At 47.0% G+C, this 14,443-nt stretch overlaps 1 protein-coding gene across 4 annotated transcripts in view; it reads right to left on the bottom strand.

The window, feature by feature from the left end:
- Positions 1-14,443, bottom strand: part of myo1cb (myosin Ic, paralog b) — a 46,155-nt gene that overhangs the window by 8,656 nt on the left and 23,056 nt on the right. For 3 of the 4 annotated variants that reach the window (XM_048265579.1, XM_048265581.1, XM_048265580.1), the window contains 16 exons: positions 12,973-13,128; positions 12,554-12,669; positions 11,406-11,604; positions 10,501-10,581; positions 9,869-10,048; positions 6,798-6,896; positions 5,922-6,035; positions 5,550-5,621; positions 5,213-5,332; positions 4,627-4,709; positions 4,381-4,486; positions 1,775-1,855; positions 1,246-1,337; positions 902-996; positions 696-742; positions 479-559 (listed from right to left, as the gene is read on the bottom strand). In XM_048265579.1, coding sequence (XP_048121536.1) covers positions 479-559; positions 696-742; positions 902-996; positions 1,246-1,337; positions 1,775-1,855; positions 4,381-4,486; positions 4,627-4,709; positions 5,213-5,332; positions 5,550-5,621; positions 5,922-6,035; positions 6,798-6,896; positions 9,869-10,048; positions 10,501-10,581; positions 11,406-11,604; positions 12,554-12,669; positions 12,973-13,128 — 1,722 coding nt within the window. Of the gene's footprint in view, positions 1-478; positions 560-695; positions 743-901; positions 997-1,245; positions 1,338-1,774; positions 1,856-4,380; positions 4,487-4,626; positions 4,710-5,212; positions 5,333-5,549; positions 5,622-5,921; positions 6,036-6,797; positions 6,897-9,868; positions 10,049-10,500; positions 10,582-11,405; positions 11,605-12,553; positions 12,670-12,972; positions 13,129-13,723; positions 13,744-14,443 lie in introns of those variants that run through there. The other variant, XM_048265578.1, reaches the window with a different exon arrangement.

The following is a 14,443-nucleotide window of genomic DNA, read 5'->3' as shown; positions in this document are numbered from 1 at the left end:
AAAGAAAGCCAGTTGAACGAGGGGGGAGAGAAAAAGCCAGCGACTGGGCTGAGAACACAGGTCCCAGTGTGCAGGTCTGACCAGGCGCTGACAGCGTTGTGCTGCTGGTGATGGTGGTGGGGGAGCAACTAGCCGTCAACAATGCCCACAAACAGTCAACAAGAGCGGGCCACCCACACCCGGCCAATGGCCAGTGGAGGAGTGGGTGCTGGGAGGGGGGTAGGGCGGGGTGCAGCTGGGAAACAGTGAGCGAAGTGTGGAGGGCACCCAAGAGTCAGGGCATTCTTTGGGCCGTGGGCCGCCCCAGCGGGGCCCGGGCAGAGATTCCCCGAGTATCACCGCATCTGATGCCATGCGCAGAGGCGTGGACATGGGCCAGGGAAACTGGCGGGACGTTTGTTTGAAAACAAGCGGACCGTTAATGTAGACGGGGGGGGGGGTGGGGGAAGAGCACAAGCGGGCAAGAGCTAGTTCTCACCGTTTCTGGACGCTTTTTGTCGGTTAGCTCCTCCCTGTCGAAGCACTGGGTGAGGATCTTGTTTTCTGACCGGCACATAACCTAGCAGCAGGGAAACACACAGACACAGACACAACACAAATGAGACTAACAATCCTATTGTTCTCAAAAGACACATCACTAGTATCAGTCAGTGTGTGTTCCCTTTAGCATCTTCTCTTTCTGTCAACACTCTTACCTCCTTTAGGTTCCTGAACAAGAGGTCGTTGTTCTTGTCAAGAAAACCTAAAAATTAGAACAAAGAGAAATCCAATTACTGAAAGAGAACAATCATGAGAGAACAAATCCCATTTTGAGGTCAAGATCTTTGGTGAACCCGTCATCTTTGGTGGACCACCCCTGCTGACATCAGGCACCTCTGCCCAATCCCCGGTGACCTCTCACCATTCACATTGTAGTTGACCTCTCCAGCGTAGTGCAGCAGCCTGAAGTCTTCCCGGCCCATGACCTTCCGGGTCTTTCCATCGGCCAGCTTATGACTGGAGCAAGCACACACGCACACACACACACACACAGAACACATAAGGCCGATTAATCCAGCTCTTGTATCATCTAAGCTTTTTAATAGGATTTTCATATATTTATATCCTATTCAAGCCTTTTGCCTATTGCTGTCCATCAATTAGTGTGATACACAATTGGCCAGATCAGTGTTGGGCCCTTGAATGTGTGTGTGTGTGTATGTGTGTGTTCGTATGTGTGTGTGTGTGTGTTGGTGGTGGACTCACGTTACGAAATGAGCATGTCCCCCTACAGTTTCCTCCAACTTCTCCAGGAAGGTGATATCAGTGGCATCTCCAGGCCTGAGGCACTCCTCATCCTGAGGGAGAAGAGGGAGAGAGAGGGAGAGAGAGAGAGAGAGAGAGAGAGAGGAGGGAAGAGAAAGGGAAAGAGATGTAGAGAACACAAAAGAGAGAATTGATTGAGTTTCCATTTATTTCCAGTTCAGCAGCTATGGCTATATCAAGGCAAATACATTTGGAAAGTATTCATATGATGTTTACAAAATCAACAACCAAATAAATAAATAGCTTAGATAAGTTTCTTTACATCAATACATACTAAAAAGTTAAAAACTTTTAAAGGTGGGACCTTATTGAAAATATCTACAACATTATCTTTTTTAAAAAAACTGCTAAAAGAAGAGCGAAGGAAGTGACACCAGCGAAACTTGAGTCATGTGCCCACTTAAAAAAAAGGAGCAAGACAAAAGAAAAAAGGAAATGTAATAATGAGAACTTTGACACAATTCCTCACCAAGATGGAAATGATGCCTTTGAATTTCTCCTCCACGAGATCGCAGATGATCTTGTTGTTGAAATATTGCACAGGCTCCCACTGTTAAAGAAAAGAAAAACAACAGACAATAAACAGACTGATAAATATGTATTACTTTTAAATTATCTCAACTATAAAACCAGACATTTTCAGAATGCAAGGAATCCCCACTCCAAAGCATTCTGATCCCACTCTGGACAACTGGGTCACCAAACAGACCCTTCTTTTATTAGCGGCTGGGCAGAGATGTTTTTAGAGTGCGGTCCGAGAGGTCGGCATTTCCATACAGCAGGCCCCATTTCACACATCAGACCATAATGTGTTCTTTGACTAGACACACATGGCGCGTACAGTGGAGTAGCCCCCACGCCCCAACGTCATGGATACCCAACTCAACAAAGCCCCACACACCCTCTTGGTTAGAGTGTTAGGACTACCATCATACCATACCATACCATACCATAATATTACCATGGTATACCATGAACAGGATCGTATGGGGCAAGGTTGTGTAGTGTGCAGAACTCTAGTGCAGTGACCAATGGTTACGGTCATAACAACCTCACAAAAACAGAACTGAACATTTTCCTGCGAAAATGGTCACGGTTAATGGTCAATGGTCATACAGTACACCTTTTTTGACTTAAATAAATAATTTTTTTGGAGCTGACATACAGTGTGCAGACCTTCTCCCTCCATATCCATGATACAGTTTGTGACATCAACCCACTACAGCTCAATGGGTAAGACTATAATAGAGTGTAGTTTATGAACATAAAACATATTCTTAGCATGTGAGGACTACTGGACTATAATATTCAGCATTAGGCTAAAGTATTGTGTGGAATGCCACTGCTCTGTAAAGAACATCATTATCATTTATTCCCCGTAAACAAAGTCAGTGAGGATAGGAGCAGGCTTCACTCAATTTGTCTACTTTTAAACTTTTAGAGTGCTGGCCTGGATAGTTATACATAAAGGAAAGTAGGAGAGGGCACTATGCATATATTCTTTTATTTGCACATACGCGTTTCACTGAAGAAGGCACTGCGCCCGAAGCAGTATTTGTAAATAAAATATATATGCATAGTCCTCTCCTACTTCCCCGTAAACAAGAAATACTATTTTCTGATTGGTTGGCAGGGGGCTATTAATTCTGAATATCGGGACACAAATGAAGTAGATCTGGTAAAAAGGTTTAACCACCGTTCCATATCAATGCTCTTTTGAACAGAAACTACAAAAACCATCGTAAACAACTGTTGAACTAGGGAGCACGTTTGGCAACAGTGGAATCAACTGTAAACAAGCGTTACCATTGTCAATAACCAAAGAATGAAACTGAACTGCATGTCTCCCTTTTTTGTGCTATAAATGCATTACTATTACCTACATCCATGAGTGCCAACCAGGGGATATCGGCATTTGAGGTGTCCCGATATACACAAATAATAAGCTTGGCACTATGAGTCCTTTCCCTCTGACTCATCCATTTATTCAGTCATTCCATCTCATCCACTAATTCCAGACACCTCTGTGGCTGTTATCGTATGAGGGAATAGTACCGTATAAAGCTGGCATGCGTGAGGTGGAATGATGGTGTAAGTGTGATAGCTGCGTGAATGACACAGCAGAGTAGAGTTTTAATCAGTTTACTTTGTATGATCGTGACTCAGGTATTAGCTGTGACACAGTTCTAGAGGAACTCCTGTACCATGATGAAGGTGTGTTGCGTAAGAGTATTAACACAGATTCTAAATGAATATAGTACACTCTTTTTTTTTTAAGTATATTTTTTGGGTTTTTTGCTTTTATTCCGACAGGACAGTGAAGATTGACAGGAAGTGAGTGGGAGAGAGAGAGATGGGTGGGATCGGGACATGACCGCAGGTCGGATTCAAACCTGGGTCCCCATGGGTGCTTGGACCCGTTCATGGTACGGGCGCTATAGCTTGTTGCGCCACAGGGCCCCCAGAATATAGTACACTCTTGAGTATGTTGATGTAAGGCAGGATGTAAAGGATGGGCAACCAGATTTTCTAAAACTAAAACCGGTCCTTCATTGTGATTGGCTGAATCGCGTTTGATGCTGTTGTAAAATGCAGCATAAACATACACCTTGACCCCATTTCGTTCTATATTACTGCACTATCATAACTTGATACAAAAGTTAAAGTAGCTGTGTCTCAACGTTGCTTGGCAACCATTCAGATAGAGAAAATATATTTTTTAGCGGAAGAATGACTATCTATGAATAAATCATTACATTTCTCGTTGCTGTGCCTTTACTTTATGAAACTTTTCCAGGTTATTTATAGTAACAGTATTAGAAAAGTAATAAGCCACTCGAGTCTGTAGGTTACACTGATTTTACAACAGCTAAGGGGCGTTGTTAGGCACGACACACTAGAGAGTAAGGAAGGGATGATACAGTACAGCACAATGTGAGTGAAAGTGTTGGGAGGTTTGTGTGTGCATAAGTGAGAGAGAGACAGAGAGAGAGAAAGAGAGAGATGGAGACAGACAGAGAGAGAGAGAGAGGGAGAGTGAGAGAGAGAGAGGGAGAGAGAGTTGAGTGTTCTCACCGTGATTCCCTCAGCCTCATACTCATCCTGCTCAGACTTCAGGGTGAGTTCGATGAAGAGCTGCTGGAGCTTCTCATTGCAGTAGTTGATGCAGAACTGCTCAAAACTGCAAAGAGGCCAGGGAGGAAGGTGGAGAAGCAGAAGTACACAGCAAAGTCAACATCAGGATTAATATTTAACAGAATTAAACTCCGAAGAAATATTTCTGTAGCATTTCAAGCCTTCAACACAAGTGTACAATAGTACCTGTTGTTTTGGAAGACTTCGAAACCATAGATGTCCAGAAGACCAATCACAGAGGCATTCTTGCTTGAGAGCCGTGAGTCATCCTGAAAAATGTGTCACACAATGAGTCAACAAAAGAGCAATTCTCCCCACAAAAGAGTCATTATTTAGAGGCGCCATTCTTTTCCGGCCTGTAACTTCTAAATATTTCCACTAGGGGGAGCCAAATATCCATGTGGGGATATTAGGGAGCCACGCTGTCAGGACTGATGGACTTCTTCCTGTGTTGTAGCAGCAGCCAATCCCCACTCTACGAGGACTGCTATACAGGGGAGGGGCACAGAAGGGGGACTAGTGTGTGTGTGTGTGTGTGTGTGTGTGTGTGTGTGTGTGTGTGTGTTGGGGGTCGTTGTCCAAACACTAATGTATTCTATGGACAAATGGGAGGAGGATTGGGAATCTATGGACAGTGGGAGGATTGGGAATCGGTAGCTGCCTGGAAGGGAAGGCTGTACTGATCTGTCCGCCCACGGCCGAGGGGGTCATCGAGAGGTGAAGTAGCCTGACACTGGAGGAAGGACGCGGGAGGTGAAGGCAGCAGGCGTACCTTGAATGCCAGAGAGTCGTTGATCTTGTTGACCAGCCAGGAGAAGGTGCGGCCATACACGGCCTTGGAGAGGGCGTCCCGAGCTGCTGCAGCCTGCTCCTGGTTTAGAGGGCTCATCAGCTGTGACACACACACACACACACACACACACACACACACACACACACACACACACACACACACACACACACACAGGAAAACACCTATTGTTAGACACAGAAACCACTTCACTCATTGACATGTAAGAATGTTGAAGTGTGACACAGCCACGCCCTGTGGAAACGCATGAGAGCCAGAGGCCCTCGCTGCTGCAGAAAGCTGACAGCTGCTTACATACCTCCTCGCCTTTGGCAATGATCTTCTTATGTGTGAGAGCCTCCTTCAGAACAGCAACATCCACTCCTATCAACTACAGCAACAAAAAAGGGTCCTTGTTATAGACTTAAAGTCTCACCTATCCTCTAGTATACAGTATGGTTATTGCATAGAGAGGTTACCGTCATTTCCCAACTATTAGCCACAGCTTATACATTGATTTTGCCAAATGTATTCAGCTATGAGGTCAATACACGGGGGCAATTAATATGGTGTTAACATGGTTTTATTTCTTTTAACTTGCATAAAACACTGTCCTGCGACTCATACACAATGCGGCTAATGCACAGGAAATGACTGCAAGGCTGGAAAGTGGTGGGGGTCTGTGTGTTACCCTGGACATGTATCTGATCTGCGTCTCAGACGTGATCCACGCACTCCCACTGTCCTCTGATCCGAACTGGACATTCCCCAAGTGAAGCACGCTGGCAATAATGTTGAGCAGCTCCTGCAGATGAGGCAGATAGGCAGAGTCAGTGGAGAGAGTGAGGAGTGGACAGAGAGAGAGATGGGGGGAGGGGTGGAGAGGGTAGATATGAAGGGAGAGAGTGGAAAGAGTGGTAGATTTTACAATGCTTTGGAGATCAAAAGGTGCAGATAAGATATGGGGTAATTTTATGGCTGCGTTGGCTAATGCTTTATAACCGTGTTACAGGGCTGTGAGCTTGGTAGAGGCGGAGGTACACAATGCGATGCTATCGCAGCGAGCATAATCAGCTCCTTTTCCTCTGTGTCTCTCTGAGACTCAGGCCCAGATGAACCCCAGTGCTCAGCTCCCCTGGGGGAGGTGTGGGGAGAGAGTGTGTGTGTGTGTGTGTGTGTGTGTGTGTGTGTGTGTGTGTGTGTGTGTGTGTGTGTGTGTGTGTAAGGGGGGTATAATCACATACACACACGCTTACACACAGATATACAGATGCTGGGGCATGGACATACACGCACATGCACACAGACACAACATAGAACTTTCCAACAAATAAACACACCCACATACACAGATGCCACGAACAGAACTGAATAGAACACAAACACATACATAGGCACTCAGATACACACAACACACAACCATACAGTCACATGCTAAGAAAATCTGAATCAAATCTGTCAGAAAAGTGCAGTGAGCTTAGCATAGTTGCACTGCATCATGAGCTTTGTGCATAAAATATGAGGTAGAAGGTTCTAGACTGCCTCCTGGTGGGAGGGCGTTTCTTACCTCCACCTCATCGTCGCTGAAGCCTATGACAGTCAGGGCCTTCAGTACCACCTTCCAGTCACTGCGGTCGTTGATGGAGCTCACTTTGGGGCAGTTTCCCTGAAACACACCCACAGCGTAGGTACACAGATTACTGTTTGCTCTGCAGCAAGAAGTCCACAAACAGCCGTGGAGGGAATCAGGTTAACTAATGCTGAGGAGAACTACTTGGGTCAATGTGATCTGCCATAGTCTCTGTCTACTAGAGTATATAAAACTTTTGCATAAAAGAAAACTATGAGTATGACTATGACAACTCAAAATGAGTCAGAAATGTCATAGCCTCTGACTCAATGGTACTAGACACTTTCACACTCATGCATTAGTATCTCGCATGCTTGCATCATAGCACTAAGAGAGAAATTCATAAGTAGTGAATGGGAAATGTAATCTGAATGTTGGTGTATAGACAGAAAGAGGGTGTAATGTCCTCAGGTGATGTATTGTAAGAGAGGTGGTGTCTACACTAATATGTACAGTATGTGGATTGTAACTGTAACAAATTAACAAAAGGTTAAGTGTCCTTGTGAATAGTGATCATCTAGGGTTGCTCAATCTGTGGTGAGTGAGAGTGGTTTGTGTCGTAAGAGGCTCTTGGCAGAAGACAGAGAGTGAGTGAGTGAGTGACCGAGTGAGTGAGTGAGAGAGTGAGAGAGAGAGAGAGACAGAGAGAGAGTGACTGAGAGAGAGAGTGACTGAGTGAGAGAGTGTACATCAGCCTTGCTGACGAGGTCTCCAAGGACGAGAGCTCTCTTCTGTGGAAACTCCCCTGGGGACAATTGGGGGAGGAGGCTCGACTGATCCACACTTCCTCCATTAAAACAGTGGGGGTGGAGGTGGGGGGGGTGTTGTTTGTTTAAATCTGAGTCTTCTTTAAATTTAAGTCTTACCTGTATGTGGGAGAGTGAGTTTGAGTATGTGCATGTAAGTAAGTGTCTGTGTGTACTTGCTGTTCACATGGTTACAGATGATTTGTTTGCTTGGTGTTTATCTGTACGAATGAGCATCAGTATCAGTTTTTAGCATCATTGAGGCTACTATCTGAGCGACCTGACTGAGAAAAAGGAAACTCTGGATTGATGTGTGTGACTGAAGGAGTTAGTATGTGTGTGTGTGTGTATGTGTGTGTGTGGGTGGGTGTGTGTGTGTGTGTGTGTGTGTGTGTGTGTGTGTGTGTATGTGTTTAGTTGATGGAGCTCACTTTGGGGCGGTTCCCTGAAACACACCCACAGCGTGGTGTACACAGATTACTGTTTGCTCTGCAGCAAGAAGTCCAAAACAGCCGTGGAGGGAATCAGGTTAACTAATGCTGAGGAGAACTACTTGGGTCAATGTGATCTGCCATAGTCTCTGTCTACTAGAGTATATAAAACTTTTGCATAAAAGAAAACTATGAGTATGACTAAGACAACTCAAATGAGTCAGAAATGTCATAGCCTCTGACTCAATGGTACTAGACACTTTCACACTCATGCATTAGTATCTCACATGCTTGCATCATAGCACTAAGAGAGAAATTCATAAGTAGTGAATGGGAAATGTAATCTGAATGTTGGTGTATAGACAGAAAGAGGGGTGTAATGTCCCTCAGGTGATGTATTGTAAGAGAGGTGGTGTCTACACTAATATGTACAGTATGTGGATTGTAACTGTAACAAATTAACAAAAAAGGTTAAAGTGTCCTTGTGAATAGTGATCATCTAGGGTTGCTCAATCTGTGGTGAGTGAGAGTGGTTTGTGTCGTAAGAGGCTCTTGGCAGAAGACAGAGAGTGAGTGAGTGAGTGACCGAGTGAGTGAGTGAGAGAGTGAGTGAGAGAGAGAGAGAGAGTGTGACAGAGAGAGAGTGACTGAGAGAGAGAGTGACTGGAAGTGAGAGAGGTACATCAGCCTTGCTGACGAGGTCTCCAGGACGAGCTCTCTTCTGTGAAACCCCCTGGGGACAATTGGGGGGAGGAGGCTGACTGATCCACACTTCCATTTAAAACAGTGGGGGGGAGGAGGGGGGGTTGTTTGTTTAAATCTGAGTCTTCTTTAAATTTAAGTCTTACCTGTATGTGGGAGAGAGTTTGAGTATGTGCATGTAAGTAAGTGTCTGTGTGTACTTGCTGTTCACATGGTTTTACAGATGATTTGTTTGCTTGGTGTTTATCATGCACGAATGAGCATCAGTATCAGTTTTAGCATCATTGAGGCTACTATCTGGAGCGACCTGACTGGAGAAAAAGGAAACCTGGATTGATGTGTGTGACCGAAGGAGTTGAGTATGTGTGTGTGTGTGTATGTGTGTGTGGGTGGGTGTGTGTGTGTGTGTGTGTGTGTGTGTGTGTGTGTCTGTCTGTGCAGGTGCAGTGTACATTTGTGAGACCCACTGGTGCATTGTTTGCACTCTTGAGTGATGGTGTGTGTGTATGTATCTGTGTTTATGTGCATGACTGTGTGTGTGTGTGTGTGTATATTGTATGTATCTATGTATGCGTCGTGCGGATACTGCTGCGTGCTGTGTGTGTGTGTGTGTGTGTGTGTGTGTTTATGTGCATGACTGTGTGTGTGTGTGTGTGTATATGTACTGCATCCATGTACGCGTCGACCGTGACCTGATTGACTAATATTATTATTGTGTGCGTATTATTATTGTATACGTATTGATCCATGAGCAAGCCCCGTCACGGATACTGCTGCATGCCGCACGTAATGCATGTGTTATTGTGTGTATATATGTATGTACAGACCATGTACGCTTATCAGCCGATACTGCTTTCGCTGCTGTGTGTGTGTGTGTGTGTGTGTGTGTGTGTGTGGTATGACTGTGTGTGTGTGTGTGTGTATATGTATGTATCTATGTATGCGTCGTGCGGATACTGCTGCGTGCGTGTGTGTTGTGTGTGTGTGTGTGTGTGTGTGTGTGTGTGTATGTGCATGACTGTGTGTGTGTGTGTGTGTGTATGTATGTATCTATGTATGCGTCGTGCGGATACTGCTGCGTGCTGTGTGTGTGTGTGTGTGTGTGTGTGTGTGTGTGTGTGTGGTGTACCTTGACCAGGTACTGGTACTGTGAGGTGTTGCGCTCCAGGCCCAGCCTGCGCAGCAGGTCCTCCTCGCCGCCCTCGATGAGCTGGTAGAAGATGTGGAAGTTGCGCTCGCCGTGGCTCTGGTGCACCACGCGCGACTTCTCCAGCAGGTAGTTCAGGATGTGGCCGCCCACCGGAGCGCCCTGCCACGGCCGAGGGAAGAAGGGAGAGGAGGTGGACGAGGAGGAGAAGGAAGGAGAACGAGAGGAACGAGTGATGCAGGGATACTGGGGTAGGCATATACAATATATACAGGCAGGTGTGGAGACACCCACAAATGGAAGGACCCCAATTCACACAGGGAGAGGTACACCAGGTACATCATCATGGATAACATGACAAACAAAGGGTGAGGAGATATGAGTATTTCATATTTCAACACAGACAGGTGATGCATTTAATAATAATAATCATAATAATAGTAATAATAATAATAATAATAATAATAATAATAATAAAGTTTTATGTATATAGCACCTTTCTCAGACTCAAGGTCACTTTATAAGGTCAACACAAACAGAGCAAGACAACACAAAAACAAACAGACAGTCAAAAAAAAAAGGGCACTCCATTTAACATCACATGACTCGCTCACCTTGAAATCGAACTGGATGTCCATGTACTTTCCGAAGCGACTGGAGTTGTCGTTGCGCAGAGTTTTGGCATTCCCGAAAGCCTGATGAGTAACAGTTCGGGGAAAAAACAATGACGATAAAATAAAGATGAATAACAAGTTCAGTACCGTGTCCCCAGGAACAGACAGAGGACCTACTGCGCCCTTTCCCAGACACGGGTGGGGGGGCAGATCACAGAGGGCACAGCAACTTCTCTCGCACCTCACGCACATCTGCCAAACATCTGGAGGCCACAGCAGCACAGCCAGAACACACGGCGGCTGCATCCGCCCCGCCTGACTGCCACCCCCCCCTCCCTCTGCCACCCGCCACCCCGCCGTGACATTCTCAGACATCCTGCTCCGCGCACGGCACTGTAATTTGCGTGTGTCTGCACCGTACGGGACACAACAACACACCCCCGCCTCTGCACAGCTAAGGCCTGCTCCTGGTCATTACCAGCGGAGTGTGAGGCGAGGTTGCTCTCGAGCTACGAGACCAGACTGTGTGCTGCTGCCTAAGCAAGGCCTGAAGGGGAAGAGGTGTGTGTGTGTGTGTGTGTGTGTGTGTTGTGTGTGTGTGTGTGTGTTTGTGTGTGTGGGTGGGTGTGAATGTGCACTCAAGTGGATATGTGTCCTTGAAAGGCATAGGTACTAAGGGCAACATAACAGCAAAACATTCTTAAATATTTATTTTAGACTAAAGACATTTACTATAAAAGGTACTCTAGCCACAAAACATTGAAGTCTTCTTTTTCTTCCTCAGTCCCATTACTGATGATCATTTTAGAGTGTACTGCCTATTCTTATGACAATATCGAAGATGTTTTCCTTAATATTTCTTGGCCGACATTATAAAATCTATGTAGTGGGCAAGGCCTGCTTACCTCCAGGACGGGGTTGGACTGCAGGAGGCGGTCCTTGACCGTCTGCACATGGTCACTCGCGGGGCAGGTGACGGCGTAGTACTGCAGCACCTTCTTGGAGGCCTCCGTCTTACCGGCGCCACTCTCGCCGGAGATGAGGATGCACTGGTCCCGCCGCTCAGTCCGCATGGAGCGGTACGCGTTATCCGACACAGCATAACTGACAGGAGGCAGAGAGAGAGAGAGAGAGACAGGAATGAAGAACAGAGATGTCTTATAACTAGGCCTAAATAACTGAGCCGCTACACTTCATACTATGAATATTATCTGCAGCAAATGTATGGGCACAGTGTGACCAAAACAAAGCAAATTGTTTACTCAGCATTACACAGCATTCACGGAATGAATGAATGAATGAATGAATGAATGAATGAAATTCGTTCGTTCGTTCGTTCGTTCATTCATTCGTTCCTGTCGTGGAGATGACATAATGCAGTCCTGGGCGAGCCCTGTTGGAGCAGCCTCCTGTGGCGAGTGCCAGCTCAGCTCATGCTGCTGTGGGCATGTTTGGCCTGATGTGTGAGTGTGGCCAGGGCTGGGCTGGGTGTGTGGGGGGGTGGGGGTGTCAGTGCCAGTGTGGGTCTGGGAGTGGGGTCTGGAGGTGGGCATACCAGCACCAGTGCTTTTGTTATTTCAGGCCCTTTCGCTGCGTCACTGCAAGCTCAGATAACCACTCGGCTGGTGACAGCCACATCGGGGCTTTGTGTGTATGCTATGAGGGGTCTCTCCCCAAAAGAAAACCTACCCAGCGTGCACTCCCTGGCCCCGAAACAGCCAAAGATGACAGAAACAAATATGAACCCCTTAACCAATAGGGGCAGACAGAAAACATTTGGCTGGCAAACAGAATAGAACAGGATGGGAGTGTATGTAGTGGTGGTGGTGGTGGGGGGGTCTGCCTCATGCATTCCACTACCACACTGGTCAGCAAGTTTAAATATTCCGAAGGAATTCCCAGATCTCTTAGCAACATCGACAACAGCCTGTGCAAACATGGTGCCCATGCATCACTCCCACCACTTGTCCATTTGATAGCCGCAGTGATTACATAAGCAGACAACCCCCACAGTCTCAGGGATGGCTCAGACTGCCCACGGGCACTCACTCACATGTGGGGGGAGACCTCGTAGAAGTTGACTCCCCGGTATCGCTCCATGTGCTGCTTGGTGTAGATTTCCAGCTCCTTGTACGGGTTCACCGACACCAACACTGAGCTAATGTATGTCTGCAGGGGGTGAGAGAGTGTGAGTGAGGTGGGGGAGACACAAACACACACACACACACAGAGGGAGAGAACATCTGTTTTTAATGCTTTTCTTTTTTTGTTGGCGACTGAAAGATTAAAGAGGAGCACAACTGGATGCAACCTTGGAAAAACACTTTAATGATGATACCCGCCCACTCACCGACAACTACAGCTACTCACAGACAACTACAACTACCCCTCAACCCCTTCCCCCTCCCACCCAAAGTAAGCACCACAAACTCAGGGCATGTTTGCACTGTTTGGGGGGGGGGGGTTACTTACGTAGATGAGGTTCTCCTTGAACCTCTTTCGCAGGTTCTCTATGAAGGCCACCTCGCTGGTGTGGTTCTCCAGCAGGACAAAGTCCTGCACGCCCACCCGATCTCTGGCTGTTAGGGCGCTCTCCATCATTGCCCGCACCCCGTCTACGCCAACCGCCTGTGCAGGGAGGGAGGGAAGGAGAGAGAGAGAGAGAGAGATGGAGAGAGAGAGAGAGAGGGAGAGAGGGAGGGAGGGAGGAAGAGGAAGAGAGAGGGCAACGTGTCAGGAGGGAAAAACTAACAGAGACTCTTAGACAACAGGCACGCCCCGACAGAGCAGGTGACTGATGTTTGTGAAGCTGCTAGCTGCTGCTAAACGCTTCAATATGTCTTCAAAGTGGCTCCGACAGCGAACAACACGTCCTCCGATTGCTGTCTGACTGGGAGCGCTTACGATGCGTACAGCAGTCTCCCCAGGGACTCGGTCTGGCAGGTTAAACACACTCGCACTCAAAAAAAAACAAAACACGTTTACAGAACAGCGCACGGCACAAGAATATTAAACACACATGACAAGTTCCAGCACTGCCCTTCATGTTCAGTAAATGTGCCCACAAAACCCTCTAAATATAAACCACACCGAGAAAATTACATGAAGAAAGTCACACCTTCATATCGGCTACAGTCAAGCCACAACCCGGCATGTGCAACTCCACCCAAATTGTGCTGCACAAGAGAGATGCGACTGAACTAGAGTCAGGGGAGACACTTACAGACTGGATGTCATCCATGGCCTTGATCAGACGTTCCTTCTCTACAATGGCGCTCTGTGTTTTGCGCATTAGGTCTCCCAATTTGCTCAGATCCATGGCCTCGGTACCAGGGGCTTACTCGTCACGTTTCTTTTCCCCCCCGCGACAAAAACTTTCCTCTCGAGCCAAAAGTGGAGTGGAGAGGTTGTCGTCAACGAAGCGATGTGTGGAAAAGGCTTGTGCCTGCACGCACACTCTTGCGCTGTCTCACCACACACACACAAACGCTTTTGCACTCGCAAACACACACACAGACACACTTCACGTTAATGAAGACCTCTTTGTACTACTGACCACAGAGGATTTACTGTAATGCTGCTCCTCAAAACAACAACGCACAGGGATGAACAAACCCGCAGATGCTGACACACACACACACACACACACACACACACACACACACACACACAAATAGGCCAATATGCAGCAGCACAGTGTGAACACAACAGCTGCCCATACTGTTGTTTTGTTATTGACACAGCGGCACTAGGGCCCTGGGGAGCACCAGCACACCTGAGAAAGAGCTTTAATTAAGGAGAGTGGAGGCAATTTCAGCACCAGCGGCTAGAGCACCTCCTCACTGGAGGAGGAGGAGGAGGAGGAGGAGGAGGAGGATGACATGGCAGAGCACATGACATGGCAGGAGGAGGAGGAGGCAGATCCTAGGGCAAGAGGGAGGGA

Source organism: Alosa alosa, chromosome 15, assembly GCF_017589495.1.
Source record: "Alosa alosa isolate M-15738 ecotype Scorff River chromosome 15, AALO_Geno_1.1, whole genome shotgun sequence".
Lineage (NCBI taxonomy): Eukaryota > Metazoa > Chordata > Actinopteri > Clupeiformes > Clupeidae > Alosa > Alosa alosa.
Note: the sequence above shows the minus strand (reverse complement) of the source record. Positions and strands in the feature narration are given on the sequence as shown.